The sequence below is a fragment of the Linepithema humile genome, chromosome 4 (genome assembly GCF_040581485.1).
Source record: "Linepithema humile isolate Giens D197 chromosome 4, Lhum_UNIL_v1.0, whole genome shotgun sequence".
Classification (NCBI taxonomy): domain Eukaryota; kingdom Metazoa; phylum Arthropoda; class Insecta; order Hymenoptera; family Formicidae; genus Linepithema; species Linepithema humile.
The window spans coordinates 6,892,787-6,913,310 of record NC_090131.1 but is presented as its reverse complement, the minus strand read 5'-3'; the positions used below and the strand labels follow the sequence as shown (position 1 = coordinate 6,913,310).

The 20,524-nt window shown below is 39.3% G+C and overlaps 4 protein-coding genes across 5 annotated transcripts; 2 read left to right on the top strand and 2 right to left on the bottom strand.

Annotated features, from left to right (window-relative positions):
• Nucleotides 1-5: 5 nt before the first annotated feature.
• On the top strand, nt 6-2,155 carry LOC136999284 (uncharacterized; the record flags this gene model as incomplete). The annotated part of the gene is made up of 2 exons (XM_067352920.1): nt 6-239; nt 317-2,155. Coding segments are annotated over 2 exons (687 nt in total), but the record flags the coding sequence as incomplete, so codon positions are not given.
• Nucleotides 1,382-7,751, bottom strand: Polr3A (RNA polymerase III subunit A). Of its 2 annotated transcripts, none has more exons than XM_012376421.2 (20): nt 7,322-7,751; nt 7,042-7,177; nt 6,818-6,970; nt 6,412-6,759; nt 5,990-6,337; nt 5,690-5,827; nt 5,416-5,613; nt 5,116-5,352; nt 4,678-5,008; nt 4,367-4,616; nt 4,063-4,292; nt 3,633-3,983; nt 3,392-3,560; nt 2,976-3,312; nt 2,727-2,914; nt 2,476-2,635; nt 2,232-2,393; nt 1,968-2,168; nt 1,724-1,857; nt 1,382-1,623 (listed from the first exon to the last, which is right to left on the bottom strand). In XM_012376421.2, exons 1-20 carry the CDS (start codon nt 7,363-7,365, stop codon nt 1,497-1,499), a joined length of 4,242 nt encoding a protein of 1,413 aa, XP_012231844.1. In that variant the 5' UTR covers nt 7,366-7,751; the 3' UTR covers nt 1,382-1,496. The 2 variants fall into 2 exon arrangements, with proteins under 2 accessions (XP_012231844.1, XP_012231845.1); XM_012376422.2 differs by having other exon boundaries at nt 6,011-6,337; nt 7,322-7,750.
• A 197-nt stretch (nt 7,752-7,948) lies between these two features.
• On the top strand, nt 7,949-12,655 carry Gnf1 (germ line transcription factor 1). Its single transcript, XM_012376423.2, has 16 exons — nt 7,949-8,194; nt 8,297-8,443; nt 8,573-8,776; nt 8,837-8,972; nt 9,042-9,481; nt 9,560-9,739; nt 9,826-10,128; nt 10,220-10,376; nt 10,489-10,698; nt 10,761-10,987; nt 11,060-11,397; nt 11,461-11,679; nt 11,788-11,961; nt 12,035-12,110; nt 12,230-12,397; nt 12,494-12,655. The coding sequence occupies exons 1-16, from the start codon at nt 8,186-8,188 to the stop codon at nt 12,584-12,586; spliced, it is 3,081 nt and encodes a 1,026-aa protein (XP_012231846.1). The 5' UTR covers nt 7,949-8,185; the 3' UTR covers nt 12,587-12,655.
• Nucleotides 12,596-20,019, bottom strand: LOC105677666 (angiotensin-converting enzyme). Its single transcript, XM_012376425.2, has 10 exons — nt 19,848-20,019; nt 17,809-18,057; nt 16,416-16,821; nt 15,166-15,529; nt 14,534-14,852; nt 14,231-14,455; nt 13,599-14,124; nt 13,231-13,485; nt 12,985-13,160; nt 12,596-12,859 (listed from the first exon to the last, which is right to left on the bottom strand). The coding sequence occupies exons 3-10, from the start codon at nt 16,424-16,426 to the stop codon at nt 12,822-12,824; spliced, it is 1,914 nt and encodes a 637-aa protein (XP_012231848.1). The 5' UTR covers nt 16,427-16,821; nt 17,809-18,057; nt 19,848-20,019; the 3' UTR covers nt 12,596-12,821.
• Nucleotides 20,020-20,524: the final 505 nt, after the last annotated feature.

Genomic DNA, 20,524 nt, shown 5'->3' with positions numbered 1-20,524 from the left:
TTTAACATAAAATAATTGTTAGTAAAATATGTACAGGCCTTCTCGCGCAATGTCGGCAAAACGAATTTTTCCCGGATCATATTTTATGGAGCGATAAAGCTACGTTTACACCGAACGGTGTATTTAATTCGCGAAATTTTTTATATTGGGATGAGGAAAATCCTCATGCGATTCGCGAAGGCGCGTTTCAACGTAGATGGTCCATTAACGTATGGGCTGGAATAATCGCGAACCAAGTAGTAAGTAGTTAATTGTAGAAATAAAAAATAACTTTCCGTTACAAAATATAGTAATTATTTTAAATAATAATTTTCAGATCGGTCCATATTTTTTCCCATCGCGTTTAAATGGCGATATTTATGCGGAATTTTTACAAAATGAATTGCCAGTGCTTCTCGCCGATGTGCCCCTAAATATGCGAGTGCAATTGATTTATCAGCACGATGGAGCATCAGCGAACTTCCGCCGCCGAGTTCGCGATTTATTAAATGCGCATTATCCAGAAAGATGGATTGGTCGAGGTGGTCCTATCACCTGGCCGCCACGGTCGCCAGATTTAAATGTATTAAATTTTTTCGTTTGGGGCTACGTAAAAAGTCTAATCAAAAACTGTGGTAATGGTACAGAAAATGAAGTACGTGAAGCTATTATTGCGGCCTTCAATACCATTACGCCGGACATGGCGCACCGTGCAACGCGCGATATTATTCGAAGGGCCGAATTCTGCATACAAGAAAGAGGATGGTACTTCGAACAATTCTTGCATTAAAAAATGAGAGTGGATTAGGCCTATCGGGGAAACCACTATAAAAAAAGCGCACTATGCTATCTACCGCAAGGTAGTGTGGAAACGATAGCGCATTATTAAAAGAAAGAGAAATTATTTTTCGACGCGTGATAGTTTATCATAAAACCGTTCGTTTTTCATACGTTTTCATACGTTTTTCATACGCATGCACAAAGATTTTGCACATTTTTTGTGTCATTAGATTTTATTTCAATTATAAAATAGAAAATCAGCCGTGCGTTCGCATTCGGTAATCTTTAATAATTAATATCTCTTTAACCCTTGTGAAAATTGTAAAATGGTAGAGGACTTTTCGGTTCAGTTTGGTCTGCTCTACCGGCATACGGCCGCTGTGTCAAAATTTTTGGGACACTCTGTATAATATGTACAATATTTATAGCAATTATATATAAAAAATATATCTAACTAAATCTACTTACTTTTACTTTATTTAAAATTACTGCTATGCGATAAAAGTTTGATGCAAAATCATTATTTGCAAAACTATTATAGATATTTTCATAATTAATATTTAAGAGCTAATGTTGAGTCACAGCCGTGTACAAATCACGATTTATATACATTAAAGCATCGTTGTATCATAAAAATAATTTTATTCATTAATAATATATTTATACAAGAAAAACTATCTAGTCTTCTCATATGAGTCAATATTTTTCCTAGTTTTGATAAAACATGAGACATTTCATTAAGCTGAAGTTTGGAGTACTGTACGTGGTCGTGTACGTTGAAGTCGTCTTCCAGAACGGAACGGTTGGTGAAATTGTGGATCGTCAAATAGAGGCTCCCTCTTGCGTGGCTCATCCTTGTCAGCTGTGTTTAATTATTAAGGAAAACTTATGTTACGTGTATCTTTGTAGAAATAATAATAATTAATTCTTTGCACATGTTATGAATATAATATAAAAAGGATATTTGTGAAGTAGTTTGAAGATTCCTGTGCCGAGTGGAACTGGAATGCCTATTATAATTGATTCCGATACACCGCATATAACATCTTCCTGCCCGTAATAAGCTGCGTCAAACAGATGATCCGCCGTTTTCTCAAACTACAAGTAATTTTTTCATAAAAAAACATTTCCAACTTTCTCCAAAGTGTTCTAAAATGTTTTCGTGTAATATAAATAAATTAGTAAAAAAAGGAGGGTAGAAATCTCACCGATGCCAAGTTTAAAACTGATTCTTTCATCTTCGCCAAACCCTGTCTTGTGATACCAAGCACTTCTCCTCTGCCTGTCATTAAATCTGCCAATAACATTAGATGTCGGCAATCAATGCTGATTCCGTGAGTTTCCATTACCGATTTAATTTCTGACATAATAGTCGCTCTTGCCGCTTCGATGCCGAGTGTTTTGAAAACCTAGCGTGAAACAGATCATAAATATGTTTTATCCCTGATACTGCAGGGTCTTTTTCAACTTACTTCTATCGTATTGTTCGATCTCGTCTTTTCGCCGTGGATGCCACGCGTTGCCATTACTTCTCTAAAGTTATCTCCTTCGACAAATAACATTAGACTTTTTTTGCCATCGCGTGTAACTTTTTCGTTTTCGTGTATAACCACTCTAGAAATTGACGGCAAACCCTAGAAATAAAAATAAACGTTAAACATTTATATTGTTACAAGAACTCATTGTACTACTTGTTTTATTAAAAATATAAATTACTTTTATTATAATATTCGGCACCGCCTCCATCAGATGCCGAAACGGAAAGTGTGAACTTTCCTTTTGTTGTTCCTTTTGTTTGTTCGGTCGAATAATAATAATTGAATCGCCTAGGACTTCTACATTCTTTTGAGTCAATTTCAACTTTGAAGTTAGAATCCTAAAAAGTCAGAAATTATTTATTATTTAATATTAATATAGAGAATTACTTTCGAACTTGGAATGCACGTTTTAAGTCTAAGCACACTCACGCGTAGCTTATAGAATTAATGTCCACTTCTAATTTTAATATCTTTATTTTGTTGACGTCCAACTTTATTATAAGAAAGTGCTCATCGCGCAAGTATACTTCTTCAATATATTCAGCCACATTTCCTAAAGTTGTCTTCTCGATTCGCGCCTTCACACGTTTCGCAACTTCGGGATCCATATCGTCGACCTGCAAAAGAGATCATTGTATAGATTTTACTCGCAACACACAAGCGCTCGAAGTAACTCACCAGTGCTGCCGTTATAATGGGAGTACTGATCTTAGGACTGGCATTAATAATTTCCTTGATACGCGGCACACCCTGCGTGATATTCATGGCGGCTATACCGGCGAAGTGAAACGTCTTGAGAGTCATCTGCGTTCCCGGCTCGCCGATACTTTGCGCCGCGAGAGCACCAACAGCCGTGCCCGGTTCTATCTTGGATTTCATATACTTCTCCTTGCACGTATGAATGAACTCGACCAATTGCGAAACGGTGAAACGTTCGAGTTGCAGGATCACCGGCGAGTTCGATTTAATATTCCGATAGCGCGTTATCTTCAACGCCACCAATTTCAGGAATGTGCTGCGAAAAAAAAAAAGGAAAATTTATACTGAATCCGTGCGATTTTCATTTTTATTATCGTGCATCGCGCTGCGCTCACGTCAGTTCCTGTTTGAACTCGCTGCTCAAGCAATCGTACTCCTCGGAGGATAGCATCTCGTTCGTGGCGCTGATCACGCGAGGACCGTCTAAAGGCTCTTCGTTTTTGTACGGCAACTTAGCTCGCACATGATCGTACACTCTCTTATAATCCACCGGACAGTCCTTGCCTGCAAAGAGTAGAAACACACGTTACACACACACACGTTCTGTTCACAAAATGCACGCTGATGCTCGCATACCCTCCATGTACGTGGGATCCAATCCGTCTGCACCGTACGGTGTCTGCACGATGTCCTTCATTGAGTTGCGCACCGTCATGTCGTAATGGATGCAGAGGTCTTCCAGACTTTTGATCAGCCGCCTCTGCATGTATCCGGTTTCGGCGGTTTTCACGGCGGTATCCGTGAGACCCTCCCTTCCGCCCATTGCGTGAAAGTAGAACTCCTTCGAGGTCAAACCGGAGAAAAATGAATTTTCTACGAAACCTTTAGCCTCGGGTGTCCTCAGTTGCGGCAATACATGAGGTAACGCGCGGTTTTCGAACCCATTTGGCACTCTGTGACCATTGATAGCTTGCTGTCCTACACAAACTGAACGGCGACACGTTGTCTTTAGACGTTAGAGTCATTGCGATTAACTCATGTTCATATTATTATTATTCGAACGTACCTATCATCTGCGAAATGTTTATAAAACTGCCCTTGCTTCCACAGAGAGCCATGGTAAGAGGAGTGTTAGTAGGGTGCAGTTCTTTTAAACACGCTTTACCAACGTTGTCACGGATTACAGAGAGCTCATCTAATATACGAGATTCCAGTGTTTCTTCTTCTGAGCATCCAGGTTGACAGACGAGGCGACCTTCCTCGGTTAGTTTAATGTACTCGTTACATTTCGCATAACTAAAAAGAAAAATTAAGCGATTAAGCGTTTATTTGAGGCAATCCGTCGAGTCAAAGCTTGAAATTGTACGTACTGCGTATTTAACACCTTCTTCTTGATGGCGAGAAGGCTTTGACTGGGTATAACGTCTCCAAGACCGAGAGAAATCCCTTTCTCGAAATTAAAATGATTCGCTATTCTGGTTAAGCGCCACATAGCTGAGATCGCAACATCCTCGCCCCAGTCACACAGCAGGACATAAAATATATTCTGCTTCGATCCTGAGCCCAGTGTAGCTTTATCCATCGTTCCCGCGAGGAGCTCGGAATTGCGAATAATGACATCTGCGAATTTAATTTGGTTGTATAAAGAATTGCGACAAAATTACGATTACTAAAAACTTACAGGAATCGTTGATGCAAAACTCCTCTCCACTGGTGTAAGCCTTGCCCTTTGTCTTCAAATTTGCTTTGATAGGACACTCCGGATTTGGTCGCAAAATTAAACTGAATATCTGTTTGCCGGTCCACAACTTGACAGGTTTCAAAATAGCGGGCACGGGAAGAGTTACGATCAGAGATGCGTCCAGGCCGGCCAAGAAGCAGAAGGCTAATCTGACCTGTTCTATGTCGAGAAACGTGTCCTTTTGGGTCAAGAGATAAGCACCGGTAAGGAAGTCCTGCGTCGCGGCTATCAGCAAATCACCGTTGCGAGGTGTAACCAGATTCGATTTATTCTGTAAAGTGAGATTTCGGAATAATCATACAGTTTAAAAATTGCTCGATTAATAAACGCTCTTACGCTTGGAATAACCAAATAAATGCAATTTCAATTCAACATTACCGCCAACAAAACCAGCGCTTCCGCCCTCGCTTCCTCGGTCTGAGGCGCGTGTAAATTCATTTCGTCGCCATCAAAGTCGGCGTTATAAGGTGTGCAGACGCATTCGTTGAATCTGAACGTTCGGTGTTCCAATATCTTAGTCCTATGGGCCATTATACTTAATTTGTGCAGAGACGGCTGCCGATTGAACAGCACTAGGTCATCGTCTTTGAGATGCCTCTCAACAACGTCGCCATACTGTCAGGCATAATGAAGTATGTTAAACCTGTGAAACGTCTTAAGGCTGCATTGATGTATTACCTGCAGCTCCTGGGCAACCTTCTTCCGGTCGGCATAGCCGAGGTACCATCTATTCTTCGCTTTCTTGTACTGTATGAAATTTGCTCCAGGATGTATGTCCGGGCCATTCCGAACCAATTTGCGCATTAATTCTATATTTGACGGCGTGATCTTTTCAGGATACGTTAAGGTCTTTGCAACATACATAGGCACACCTACCTGATAAGAAGATACAACGGCATAAACATATCACGTCGCATCACAACATTATCGTCAAGTTCGTCAAAATACTTACTTGATCTATTCTGAGATTCGGATCGGGCGAAATCACCGTACGCGCAGTGTAATCGACACGTTTACCAGATAGATTTCCTCGGAAGCGACCTTGTTTTCCTTTTAATCTCTGTACTATCCCTCTGCCAGATTTTTTAGGCTGAAAATACCAATATGTATTATTGGAGGAAAATATGCAAAGTTATCTGAATAAACGATATACTTATAACAAAAAACTGGCTATTTTATTTTTAAAAATCATCGTTTACTTTTCTTTCGCCCATCCTGCAAAAAAAGAGAAAGAAAAAAAAAAGACACATACTAATTTCATACACAAATTTACTTGCATGTGAAGAGGTATTCCAGACATTTCACTATTAATGTAAAGGCCGCAGTGCAATTGAAGGAAATCCCAATGCTCCATGTATGTCAATACTTTAACACCATTTTGCTTACGAATAACGTCATTGATAAGAGCTATTTCTGACAATTTCATTGTGAGATAATCTTCGTTTGTACCAGCTTTTAGATCAGACATAACACTAGGTCTAATGCAAATCGGTGGTACAGGAATTCTTGTCAATATTAAATCTACAGGTGATGCGCATTCAGGATTCATTAACAAAAAGCAAACGTCACCTGTTGGAATTCTATTGAAAAGTTCTCGAACCTTAAAAAACATACGTAAAATTATATATCCAAAAAGAAACATTCTATTTTGAAAGTATAATATGAAATTCATACCACATTAGGATATAGATATTCGTCCAGCACAGATCTGTAATTTTGCTCTACTATATTCTTAAATTCCTTGTCGCGATCCATGGCTATGCTTAATTCAGCCAATTTATCTTTAATAATAGGATCGGTCTTCTTTAAATTCTTATATTGCTCGTGCACAATCTTGAGAAAACCAGCCTTTTTCACTGGGCCATTATTTGATTTACAATTTGGACATTCTGTTTTCTTTTTCGCTCGTTCCCAAATGGACTTACGCAAATTTTTGCGTATCAAGTATCCCAAATTTGGATTTTGTAATTTACGCAAAAAAATTTTCTTTTCTTCCGGTGTTAATAAAACATGAGCGCATTTCTACAAAGATCAATTTGTCAAGTATAATTGTGATAAATAAACATACATACAACATTACCTTGCAAATTGTCTGTAAAATCTGAATGATAGATTTAAAATAGCCGACATGAAAAACTGGCAGCTCTAAATCCATGTAGCCAAAGTGTCCTACACACTCATTCAATTCCTTATGGCATGTGTCACATTTGCTCTTATTTGTTGAGCTTACTCCCTGTAAATAAAAATATAAATTAAGGATTCTTCTTAAAAAGTAAAGCAAATAATATTACACTTTTTAAATACCATTCGTTTATCGAGCACTCCGTGAGGAACTGGAGTACGCATGGCATCTTCGTTGTACAAGTTCTTGGTAATAACTTGTACACTAGACTGCATAAGCATGTTGTGCATACTATCCACACCAAAAGATATGTGGGAGCTAGAAAAAGAAAATGTGTAAATTTAAAACATAGATTAGCATGCATTATAATTTATGTTGGCTTGAGGAACAGATAATATTGCATACAATGTGATATTTGTAATTTTATCTTTTAATTTTATTAAAATAAATGGATTTACGTACACTTCGCTGGCGACATTCGTCTCCCTGAATTGTTCCTTCACCATGTTTGCTGATATATATGATTGCAATAATAAAATAAATTCTGACTAACTTCTTCTTTTTACAAATGCTTGTCTCTTTACTACATTGACAGATAGCGATGCATTTATGCACGCATGATGAACTTATTTCTTTTATTTATTTATTTAGCTTTTTTAAAACATTTTCTGTTATAACCACTTTAAATTTTCATAATCGGAATCGAAAGAAACACAAACACGTGATACTCTTCACATTTCCTATGCCCTATCTACACCGAACGATGATCCTACTTGCGGCTCATCCGAGCGAGTAATGTAGACGAATTGAAAATCACACTGAAGGCGAAAGTGGTCGAATGAGCCACAAGCAGGATCATCCTTCGGTGTAGATAGGGCATTACAGCTAATCGGCAATAGGTCTGTTCTTTTTAGCTGAGCTAGCTGCACTAATTCAGAGTTTATCTTTTTTCCTCTATATTGGAAGAAGAAAGATAAACTCTGAACTAGTGCAGCCAGTTTAGCTATAAAGAACAGATCTAATAATAATAATTTATAGTTCTTTCGATACTAGGTACTTCGTTCTTTTGGTGTTTGCAGCGCCTTCACTGTGATAGGGTTTTTCATCGGATGAAGTGACATCTGGCCGACTGCGTTTTAATGAAAGGCTATAAAAAAATCTGATAATATGAATAATACGCAAAATACTTCGCGGGAAAATCTGTTGTTGTTTGATATACATAAAAATTCGCTAATCAGAAGTCACTGATTCGTCAACGTAATAATTGTAAATGTACACATGATACTATTAATAGTACACATTTAAATATTGCACGATATTGCGAAAATGCCACGGGTATGTTATGACAAAATGACATGTATTGTTAGGTTATCGGTGCTCCGTTTCTGCGAAAAATGGATTTAATATGTATTTAAGTATTGTTACGTGTTTCCGTAGGATATAAGATCTTATTTTACGCCGGTTGCAACCTCTCAGAAGAAGAAAAGTGAGCCTGTCGTTTCGAAGCCTCAAAAAAGACGTGTGATCTTGTCGGATGATGAGGATGAAGAGGAATCAAAGTCATCTGCTCGAAAACGCTCGAAGGTAGTCACTTATCTATATATTTTATCGTATTGTTTTATTTATTGCATTTGTACAACTCACTACGTTCGTCAGACTCAGAGATTCTCTTTGCTTGCAAGAATACAATGTTACATAATTATTTTTATGCAGGTTGTGCGAAAAACAAAGAAGGTTTCTGCCCTCTCTGACTCAGAAGATGAGGTGATTATATTAGACAATAAGAAAGAGTCTAAAGCAAGTAAGAAAAATGTGAATGAAAAGCCACGCAAAGAAATTGCTCCTGGTGAACTGTTTGGCAAGAAACCAATAACGAGAGTAGAAGAGACAAAAGTCAGCCGGAAATTACATAAAGTGGTAAATATTGTATGTAAATTAAGTTTGATGAATATTTGTGAGTAACATTAGTATTTGCAGGAATCTGAATTTCATGATGATGATGCTTTTGATGCTGTACTTGAACAATTGGATTCTCAGAGTACAGCAACGCAGAACACAATAAAAGATAAAAATGACATTAAAAATACAGATATTCCCAAGCATTCTAAAAAAGGTATATTCAATTTATTAGATATTAGAATCGATATCACTAGACAAATGTGACATAATAAATCTTTTACAGATGCAGATTCTAATAAGAACAAAAAAGATGATACTGATTCAAAATATTTTCATAATGATACAAATAAAAAGAATAAAATAGAAACTAAGGAAGTAAAAAAATCTCCCAGGAAGAATAACCACAATGCAACAAAAATTACATCTCCTACAAAACAGAAATTGCAAAAGAAGAAAAACAATAGTTTTAGTTCGAATGAAGACTTAAGTACAAATGACGAATACAGTAATAACAAATCAAATAGCAAAAAGATAAATTTGAAGGATGTCTCAACATCAAATAAAGATGAAGATACAAAAGAACAATCACAAGACAAAAAGAAAGCCAAAACAGTGGATTTATTTGAAGAGAGGATACAAAAGAAGAAAGAGCGCGTTGCAATGTATGAAAAATATCTTCAGAGAGGTGGCGCCAGAAATCCTGGCTCTAAAGAAATTCCATCAGTAAGAAAATATACTCATTTACATAAGAAAGACTGTGAAAGAGATTATTCTATGATAAGAATCGTCAATTTTTTTCAGGGTGCTAAAAATTGTTTAGCCGGCGTGACTTTCTTGATTACCGGTGTTTTGGATTCCTTGGAAAGAGAAGAAGCTGAAGATTTGATTCAACAATATGGTGGTCGTACTGTGAATGCTGTATCGGGCAAAGTTAATTATATTATAGTGGGAGATGAGGCTGGCCCGAGCAAATTGATAAAGGTATGATTTTGCATGCTTAAATACGCATGTATATATTTCACGAATAACAAACATTCCTTTATATGAAGTATGAAATAAATTTTCAGGCCAGTAGTTTAGGCATCAAGCAGATATCTGAAGACGATCTCCTACAAATGATTCGCACGAGACCGGAAGGTAGATCTGAAGATATCAAGCCAACTAAAACAAGAGCAAAATCGAAAACATCGAATAAATCTGAAAGCGATAAATCGCCATCGCCGAAAAAAGCAAAAACGCCATCGCCGAAGAAAGCAGAAACGCCATCGCCGAAGAAAGCAGAAACGCCATCACGTTCACCAGTAAAGGTGAAAATGTCGTCGCCGATGAAACAAGCTTCAGACACAAGCAGTACGAGTGAATCGCAGGAGGTAAATTTAGACATCGATCTGATCTCATATAAAATCTAATTAAAAAGGAATGATTAGAGATTAAAACGCACGGCTTTCTATATTTTTCTAGATAAGTGTCGGATCGCAACCGCTAGTTGAAAAATACAGACCCAAGACCTTGAAGCAGATTGTCGGTCAGCAAGGAGACAAGAGTTGCGCGCATAACTTGTACGTGTGGTTGCGCGATTGGCATAAAAATCGCCAGGATCCAAAAGTCAAAAACGGCAGTACGTTGACCAAACCTTTCATAAAATTTTGCAGCATAGTTTTTTGCAAAAATCACTCTTAGCAAGTGATTAAGATAAAGTAAAAGAAATGTAATTAATATCCTTTCAATAGCCAACAAGCAAACCCATGGACAAAGTTTTAAAGCTGCCTTGCTGTCCGGCCCGCCTGGCGTTGGCAAAACCACAACTGCGCAGGTTGTTTGCAAAGAATTGGGATACGATCTTGTGGAGTTCAATGCTTCCGACACCAGGAACAAGACGCTTCTGAAAGAAGAAGTCTCGGGATTGCTATCCAACACCACGATGAAGGACTATCTCACGGGTAGGCAATGTTTTATCGAAATAATCGCATCAGTTTCTCTCGCTTCACGCAGTGCGTTGCAGGTGCTAAACAAAAGATTACGAGTAAGCACGTGCTGTTGATGGACGAAGTCGACGGCATGGCCGGGAACGAGGATCGCGGCGGCTTACAGGAGCTAGTCGGTTTGATCAAATGCACGGAAGTGCCTGTTATCTGCATATGCAACGACCGATACAACGCGAAGGTGAAGACCATTTCGATTCACAGCTACGATCTGAAATTCTCGAAGCTCAGGGTGGAGCAGATCAGGGTACGGTCTACGCAATCTAGTCTGCGTGACGCTTTCTGCCGGATGTAATCATTCGCCGCTTTTTCCCCGCAGAGTTCCATGTTGTCGCTGTGCTACAAAGAGAACATCAAGATCGCAAAGGAGGACCTCGACCGCTTGATCGAATCGACGAATCACGATATCCGACAAGTGATAAATCATCTCGAGTTCCTCAGCGGTCAAAAGGCTCGGGTCGAAGCGACCGAGAGGAAACACTCGAACAAGGACTTCAAGCTGGGTCCGTTCGACGTCGCCAAAATGGTATTCAGCGCCGAGCAACAGAAGAACATGAGTCTGAACGATAAGATCGGTTTATATTTCCACGACTACAATATAGCGCCTCTTTTCGTGCAAGAAAATTACCTGGCGGTCAGATTGTCCCAGGTGTCGCCGTAAGTGTGAATATTCTCTTTGTGTGTGTAAGACGACGTCCAATGGATTGCTATAATTGGCAGGCAGCAGAGGCTGGACAAGATTGCCCGCGCGGCCGACAGCATATCCCAAGCAGACCTCATCGAGAAGATGATGAGAAGCAATATGATGTGGAGTCTGCTTCCAATGCATGCTTATTTCTCCTTCGTCGTGCCTGGTAGCGAAATGTCGGGAAGCCTCGATGCGATGGTGCGATTTCCGAGCTGGTTCGGGCGAAATTCCAAGGCAATGAGATTTAATAGGTACTAATTTTTAACGATATAATTTAATTCCTAAAATCACATCAGTATAATTACTAAAATTCGACTGAAATTCAGTACTTTGGCCGTTAAAGAATGTACCACTTCTAGATTAATGCAAGAGTTAACGACGCATACGCGATTGGTTACGGGCGCGAACAAAGACGCCCTGAATATGGATTACCTGGTTCACATTCGAAACGCCGTCACAAAGCCTCTGATAGACAACGGCGCGGACGGTATAGAAGCTGCGATAAGCGTCATGGGAAAGTATCATTTAACGAGGTGCGTATTTTATTTACCGAACGCACTAAAAGATACACAGATATGCTGATCCGTTATCTAATTTTTATCCTAGGGAGGACTTGGATTCGATAATCGAAATCTCTCTCTGGCCAGGAGTTCGCGATCCTACAAGCAGCCTTGATAGTAAAGTATGTACAATATTATTGAACATTTATATGAATGATTAAAAATAACGTATTATGTACTTGTCTCTTTCTTTGTGTTATAAAATATCGGAAGATCATAATTATGATTATCGTAATTACAGGTGAAAGCAGCATTCACGCGCGCGTATCAGAAAAATCCGCCTATGTTGCCGTACGCGATTAATAGTAATGCGACGGCAAAGAAAAGGTCTGCGCAGGACGACAATTTCGTGGAAGAGGAAGATGATGAAGAGGAGGACGACAACATTGATTCCGACAAGATGATCAAGGTAGCACTAAAAATTAAAAAAAAAATATTCACAATTTCATCACAATTTTATAAGAAAAAAAAAAATATAATTACGTAACTTAAAACCGTATTTTAGGCGAAGAAACCTACCAGCAAAGCTGCTGCCTCAACGAAGGCAAGCGGCGAACCAGCTAAAAAGCGCGCAAAAGGACGCGGTAAAGCGAAGTAGGTGACAGTATCGGGAGATGCAAGTTTTTTATTTATAAAAACGTGAAATAAAATTAATACATTACAAGTATTCCTCCATCGTTCGATCGAATTGATTGGGACGGTGTTTATACTGCGATCGTGGAATGATTTTTTATATCACCCGCGTGTCGAAATACGCCGATTTTACAATGTATTGTCCCTTGCTCGTCTAGAATTATATTTTTATTCTCCCGCACGAAATTTCGTTCCGATGTCTATACATTTACAAGTTCTTCTCTCGTCTGTACGCATTCTAGAATGAAAGATTAGTTTCATGTGTTAATTGCCATAAATATAAGATATATGTGTAATGTAATATAAATAATAGTTTTCTTCACGATTTTTTTTTTTTTTTTTTTTTGATAAACAACTACGTACGTTTTGTGGTGGACTTCCAACCGATGTATTCATTAGTCTTCTTGTTTTCTTCGGTCAGCCAATCGGTCAGAGGCTTGAAGTACTCCAGCAGCCCGGCAGAGTCCATCTGTCGCACGCCTGCGATCTTCTCCATCGCATCTTGCCAGGGTTTCGAAGAACCCAGCTCCAGCATAGATCTAACACCGTTATAATATTATTTCTACGCCCACAAATCATTTTCTCGTGATATCAATGCGTTAAACTTACTTCAGCAAATTTCCTGCATCTTTATTATCGTAAATATCACACTGATGCAGTGGATTGGCGCTTGGATTCTTCGGATCGTACTGTTTCGCCTCGGTGCACAGTGCTTTGTGGAACTGGAATTGTATCACGAAGCTCACGTAGTATCTTATGTACTCCACATCCGCGATTATGTGGTACTTCGCGCCGGGGTCGAAGTCGTCCTCCGACCTGTCCACCGGCGGTTCGATGCCTTGGTATTCCTCCGCCAGCGACCACCTTGAAGTGAAAAGGCTCGGAATGAAGACCTTGAGACATCCTCTAAATCCGACTGCGACGAGTCTGACGAGCCGGTAATTTTTTTCTGTCGCCTCGTTATCTGAGATACTGACCAGTTGCAGTTGTAATTGTCGGTCGTAACTTTTCCCTGGAACACGTTCCAGCGCCAGCGATCCATCATGTAGGCGAACGGCAGGAAGGCAATCTTGTCGAGACTCTTCGAGTAGAGGTGATTCAGCACCGCCTCCTGATCGGTTGCATCGTCCTTCAGCAGACCGATCTTCTTGAGGTGGCTGGGCGTGGACGCGCTGAGGGAGATGACGTCGCCGACTGCCTCGTGGAAGCCGGGATTCGCGCCTTCCTTGAAGACAGCGGGCTGACCCTTGTACTGCAAATAATACTCGATGTGGCCCATCTCGTGGTGCGCCGTCAGCAGGTCCTCCATGTTGACGCGCGTGCACTGCTTGATCCTGAAGTCCTTGCCGTCGTAGAACTCCCACGCGCTCGCGTGGCAGATCATGTCCACGCCCTTCTGCTTCTCCAGGATTGACTTTTCCCAGAAAGTGTCCGGCATGGCGGTCAGGTTGATCGACGTGAAGAAGTTCTCGGCGAGGCGGAACATGCTTGTCGCGTTGTAACCTGCTCGGGAGAATTGCGAAACGTTACGACAAAGTGAGAATTGAACGTGGAAGACGGAAGTAGCGATTCGGTAGCTCGAGGTCGCGGAAGTAGAGCGCGAACTTGCCTTGGTCGACCAGAGCAGCGCTGACGTCCGGCAACTTTTTCCCCGGGAACGGCGTGGTGAAGTCCGCGATGTTCGACCAAGTCTGAGCCCAGGCGTTGCCCAGCAAATGCGCCGGGATCGGGCCGTTCTTGGAGACGACGTTCTCGCCATACTTCTTTCTGAGCTCGCGACGCACGTAAGCGTGCAGCTGCAGGTACAGCGGCTTCAGTTGCTGCCAGAGGGACTCTGCGGTGGTTTTATTCTTCTATCAGCATTTTATCACGCAAGAACATTATGTTATATATCGCGGATATGCGACCTTACCGATCTGATCGGGGAAGTCGTCAGCCTCGTAATCTTTCATCCAGTACGCGGCGTAATCGGAGAAATTGTTGAGTCTCGCCGCTGTGTTGGCCAGCTCGACGTACTTCGGATACAAGGATTTGACCTTCTCGCCCGACGCCTTCCTCCACTCCACCCAGATGTGCTTCAGCTCCTCGGGATCCCGGCTGCGCATCAGGATCTCGGTGATTTCCGGCTCGAGCGCGAGATCGCACTTGGTCTTGTTCTTGTAGTCGCAGATCTTTGCCGTGCTGTAGATGTTCTCCATCTCGCTGATCGTCGTCTCAAACTCCTTGTAACTCTGTAATCATCATTTGATCTCGGTAGTATCTTCATCATCCAAGTTACACTCGTGACAATCGGTTCGTATTCGCTTAATGAGATGCTTGGAGAAAAATAGGCGAATGAAACAAATGTTCCGTTATATTAATTCCGTAAAACCGGTTTTTCTATTATCGAAATCAATAATTGAGTGTAAGAGAATTCAGCATGTCGAAGTTAGAACTTCGGTTTCTCGCGATAAATTTCCATCTTTTTTCTTGATTCGTCAATTTTTGCAAAAATCTTACTTATTATTGAAGATAATTGATCTGATTTTTTTCACACATTCTTACTTCTTCTGGAAGCGCGGCGGTTCCGAGCACGGAGAGCTTCTGGAACTGTCTCTTTAGATTGTCATCTTGTAATTCCCTCCAAGGGAAGTCGTTCACTTCCTGAGCGACCTGCTTTGTAACGCGCGCTGCCGCCGCGGATACGTTCAGCTTCTCCGCCAGATTTTCATCCGTCAAATTCGACGCATAGTTCCATCCGGCGATGCTTTGTTTGTGATTCCATTCCGCGTACAGTTTGTCTATGCGTTTCAACATATCCTTGGCTCTCTGCGTGAGGTCTTGTGCGGCAACCTGCGGATCTTGGGTGGGGTCTACCGGATCCATTGGCTGGGCTGCTGCCAAAGCTACGATTGCTGCTACCAAGATTCTATTAACACAAAAATATAAGTATTATTAAAATGTTAATGATTAGAAAAATCATGAACGATAAGATATTTAATACTGAAAGATTATCGCACCAAGCAATAATTAATTGAATTGAAAAAAATTTTGATATCCTTTCACAATAACGATATATATTTATAATACTATATCTTATCGATGCTGCATCAGTGGCGAGATGTTTTATTTATTAACAATAAGTAAAAAATAAATTAAACGTCTCCGATTATTTAATAAATTAATTAATTCCTAAAAACAATATTATTCTCCCTTTCAATAATTTCTGCTTTACATTTCACGTACAAAACTTTATGAATACCAAGCGCTGAGATTCAATTAAAAATATACAGAAAATGTTTTGACTAGGAAACGATCAGTCTTCAGGTGTGACATTGTCCGTGAAAATAATACAGTGTCAAATAACGTGAGGTCGAAGAATAATGCGACTTAAAAGTCTCGTCATGACGCGTGAGTGCACTTGCTAGCGTATTAACTCGTTAACGAATGATCGTCTCCGTGCATCCGGGAATATTCAATGTAAATACCAGCAAAGACACTTTGCGCATATAATAAAGTTGTATCAAAACCGGATGCATTTTTATTTCGCGATATCAGCGATACAAAATGATTGAACGACATCAAATGAGTAAAAAAAAAATATCAACAGAAATTTATTCCACACTTTAAAAATACACTTATCCCTTTCAAAATATGTAATGAGATTACTTTCTTAACAATTATCGTAACGTCGCGTATCTTTTCTTTTATATTGCAACATCAATTTCTTACGAGGTCATCGATCATTGTGTCGCGTTGACTCTCACAGCTATGAGACTTTAAATTTTATGCCGTTCAATTAACGGGATACTTACAGGCGCAGCATAATGATCTCTTATGGTCTTGCAAAACGATAATTCGATCTTGCGGTTCTAGTGAGAAGATCCAGAGCGGGTTTCGCGATTTATTTTCTCCGCGTTTTGCTGTGATCTTACGGTGTATAATGGCAATCGCTTTCCAACTGTCGACTGACGCTCTGTGAACGAGATACGTTAACTTTTATGTAGCCTCCCCTCCTCGCAAGGCAGTATCCGATCGCGCACCCGTGAACTCCAATAAATTCAAATGCAATCCTGCCGCCTCGGTCCTCGGCTCGTCCTGTTGTTTATCGCCGTGTTGTCGCAAATTTACATTTCCACCCGATCGATCGCGTTCCGCAACCTTCGTGCTGCTTAGCGTGTCGATTGTTTTCGAATCGAGAACTCGGCGGAAGAATGCATTCTGAAATTGCAAATAAATATTAACAGTTTTTCATGCTCAATTAACGATGTCTCATTTGTGTTATCATCCAGCTTAAGTATTTTCTTCCATAACAAATATAAAAATTTATATTTTCTGTAAAATTATTTTTTTTTTGCATCAAATAAAATATCAGTGCACAAAACATATTAAACTTATAAAACATGAAGAATAAGAAAGAAATTGATAAAATAGTGCTGAAGAGAAGACTAGTTTTTTGAATCTGAAATACAGCATGAATATGAAAAACTTGTTAGAGTTGTGGTCAGTGTGATAAGAGCTTATCTTATTTTCCGCTTTTTATAGTCTTGTAGGTTTAATGGATCTTCCATATCAAGACGTATTTTATATCCGGAGCCATTTTTTTCTCCAGCACTATTTTATCAATCTGTTTTTTATCACTACTCACGTTGTACAGCTTTAATAGAGTTTTTTTACACACCAACTTTTTTTATTTAAAGAGCTATTCTTTTCTTTAGTTTCTTATTTTCTTAATTCGTTTTAATCTCACTTCGGACGTTTACTTAAAAAAACTATTTCATTATTTTATCGTAGTGTAGATATTTATTTTTTATTTTTTAGTTTATGCGTCATATTCATCATAATTATTGCATAACACAGATTTCTATCATAAGAAAATGATCAGCGCACAGAGCAGGATACTTCGCTGATCGAAATAATCTCTTGGACCTTGCGCAAGATTGTCGCGTGAATTGCCCCGCGCCAAATCATCATTGTATTCATAGTGTAATCGCTTCGAGACGTGGAATAAGTTCTGGACCGGTAGATCTGTCAAACGAAAAACCACGACGAGCCTTGGGAAACATGTGTTGTGACAGAATCTTTCGTCAAGGTCCCCGCGCCGCTATTATCTTTCGCATTGTTTATCGCTGCGAGCCGAAACTAACGGGCCGACATTGGCTCGGCATTAATATAACCTGCGATATAAAATGCACGTATATCTTATACCTGACCAGTTTGAGATTCTGGATTCGTAGGAGCGAGCGTCCTTGCTATGCGTGAGCGCGCGCCCGCAATGTCCTCCGATTCTTTTCGCTTCGTCGGCGGCACTTCTTCGAGTCGAGGACACGATCCTGAACTCGATATCGATCCAAGGGCTCCCGTTACGACTGTGGAATCAAAGATTCTGCATTGTGCGAAATTCCGGAGGTGTTCACGCATTTGCACTCGGAAGCTTGAACTTGATCCAGAAGTCACCTGCAAAATAATTCGGAAAATTGTCAATCTTAAAATCTCCTTTTTCTTCAGAAAGAAGAATCGTTTGCGAGAATTTGCTTCGACAGTTTTAATTTAAAATTACATTTTTTTATAATGCGTGTGAAGTGATAATGGAATTCCATTTTGCTCAAAATGAAATGACGAGATCAAAATAGTGTAAAGCAAATTTGCGAAGCAAACTATATAATTTGTGCGAACGCAGACATTTTATTGCATTTTTGGCTGCGCAGGAATGCGGGAGTGCGCCGTCGGTTACCAACAAAGCGCTCTGAATGAAAAAAAATTTATCAAAGCATCAGATTCTACAATGTAGCAGAAGAGCATCTATGCAATGGGTGGCGTCGAGGGGACCCATAAGAAATGTCGTAAAATAAATTAACCGCATATCTCAGATGGAATATTTTCAAGTTGCGGGCATAGATATTCTTTTTGGGCCGCTGCACAGATAAGACCATGGAAAATTTTGATCCGTACGAGACGCTAAAAAACGGGTCGTTTAAGTAGAATATCTCGCTTCCACATCTGCGCTTCCACATAATTCATGTAAATTAAATTTGCATGCAGTCACAGTTTTGTTTGCCATACTAATGAGTGGCGATGCGCTGCAAGCAAACGGTTCGTGAATTGTGATATAAGCACGCAAGCGAGTCAATTATGATAGAAATGCAATATGCGACATACGTCCGTGAAATTGAAACTTGTGTAATTTATGGAATAACAATATTTTCATTTTATTAGAAAAATGAATAAATAAAATTAATAAATGTACGTTTTTATGTTCTAAAGTACACATATTAAATTATTATTTTCGTATAGTTATTATTAAAATTAGAAATATACATCATTGACTCTACGATTTAAATCCGGTCGCAGGATAAAACGTGATTTATTTCATTATCGTGTTCTCGATAGTTTTGTTCTGTTCTGCACTCGTGAGTTTATTTCGTATTGAAAAAACAAGGCTGCTCTAGATTTGATGAAGGTTTAAGATATCAGATTTGTAGGGCTTGCGTTATACATATGATTTTCTACAATGGTTCATTAATCAATCACAAGGCAATAAGTCAGATAACTGCCGAGATTCGAAAGAGAAATCGAAGTACCTTGAAGTGCACTGAGATTTCCGGCAATGCTTTCAAATAGTTATTGACGAGAGAGAATATTTAAGAAGAATCTATTTTTTCTAAAATACAATAGAGACATCTTTTGAAAATAAATTATGTGATATTGTTGAGATTTTTACGTTAAGACGTAAAGATTGTTTGACATCAATCTTGAAAAATTGCAATTAAAACTGATATATTGAGCGATCATTTATTGCAACATAGATTAGATATCAATACTTTTCTTAATATTTACTTACGAAGTAGGAAACAAAATTAATGAAGTCTCTTATCAAAAGAAATAAAGCCGTTTTATCACAGTGATTGCAATGATTTCATCATTTTGCGCGGTTTTCCTCCATCGAGTGGACTCAAGGGTTTATGAGTCGTCGAGATTTATTCTTAGTCCTATACTCTCTCCCGTTTTATTTCTTCTTTTCTCGGTGAAACAGAAGTGAATTATTATGCGTGACGCGCGCATAGCGCTTCATTATGTGCGCGAATAAATTAAATGCCAATTGGCAATTTGTCTAAATACCTGAGAACGCAGTCACGGCCACGTACGTGGGTGAAAAGTCAAGCGCTTTACTCATCAGGAACGCATCGAGGATCAAGGGAGACTTAAGGGCTCGCCATGCGTATGAATAGCACGGATATTTCTGTCACCTTCTATTCTTTGTCGCAATGCATTCATCGGGTATCCAAATATTTCGCACTGGAGGAGTACACCGTCTCGCGTTAATATCCTGATTTGGCCATGAGTGGATATTTTCAGGAGCGTCGCGAAGCGTCGGGAATTTCCAACGTATGCCAAAAGCATCCCGGCAACGAGAATGACCACGAGAGATCGAAGCCTAAAAAAAGAAATGATAAATTATCAGAAATGAAGTGATAAAGATAATGTACATTTTTAATTAGAGAAATTTTTTATGTTTCGATACAGAATGATATTTCTTTTTACAACGAGAAACTAGATTACTGATAAATTAATTGAAAAGTTCAGAAAAACTGCTAAATCTATAACTCATAAGAAAATTTGAAGTGGATCTTATCAAATTGTGAACTTATCGCGTTTTGCCGCTGAATCCTTCGATCGTAGTAAATTTAATAGAATGCTGATTGCACAATTTTATACTAAATATATTTTTCAAGAATAAAGAAAAAAAAAACATAAAAAAAGTACAATAGACACATGATAGACATGAAGCAAGTAATTTTAAGTTTCTAAACTTAACACAGCGTGTCAGTGTTTGATAAAATCTCTTTATAGAAAATCGAACGCTTTCAGTTACGTAAAACTGCATTTTTCTGCACACAATATCCAATCAAGATATTTTTCAAAA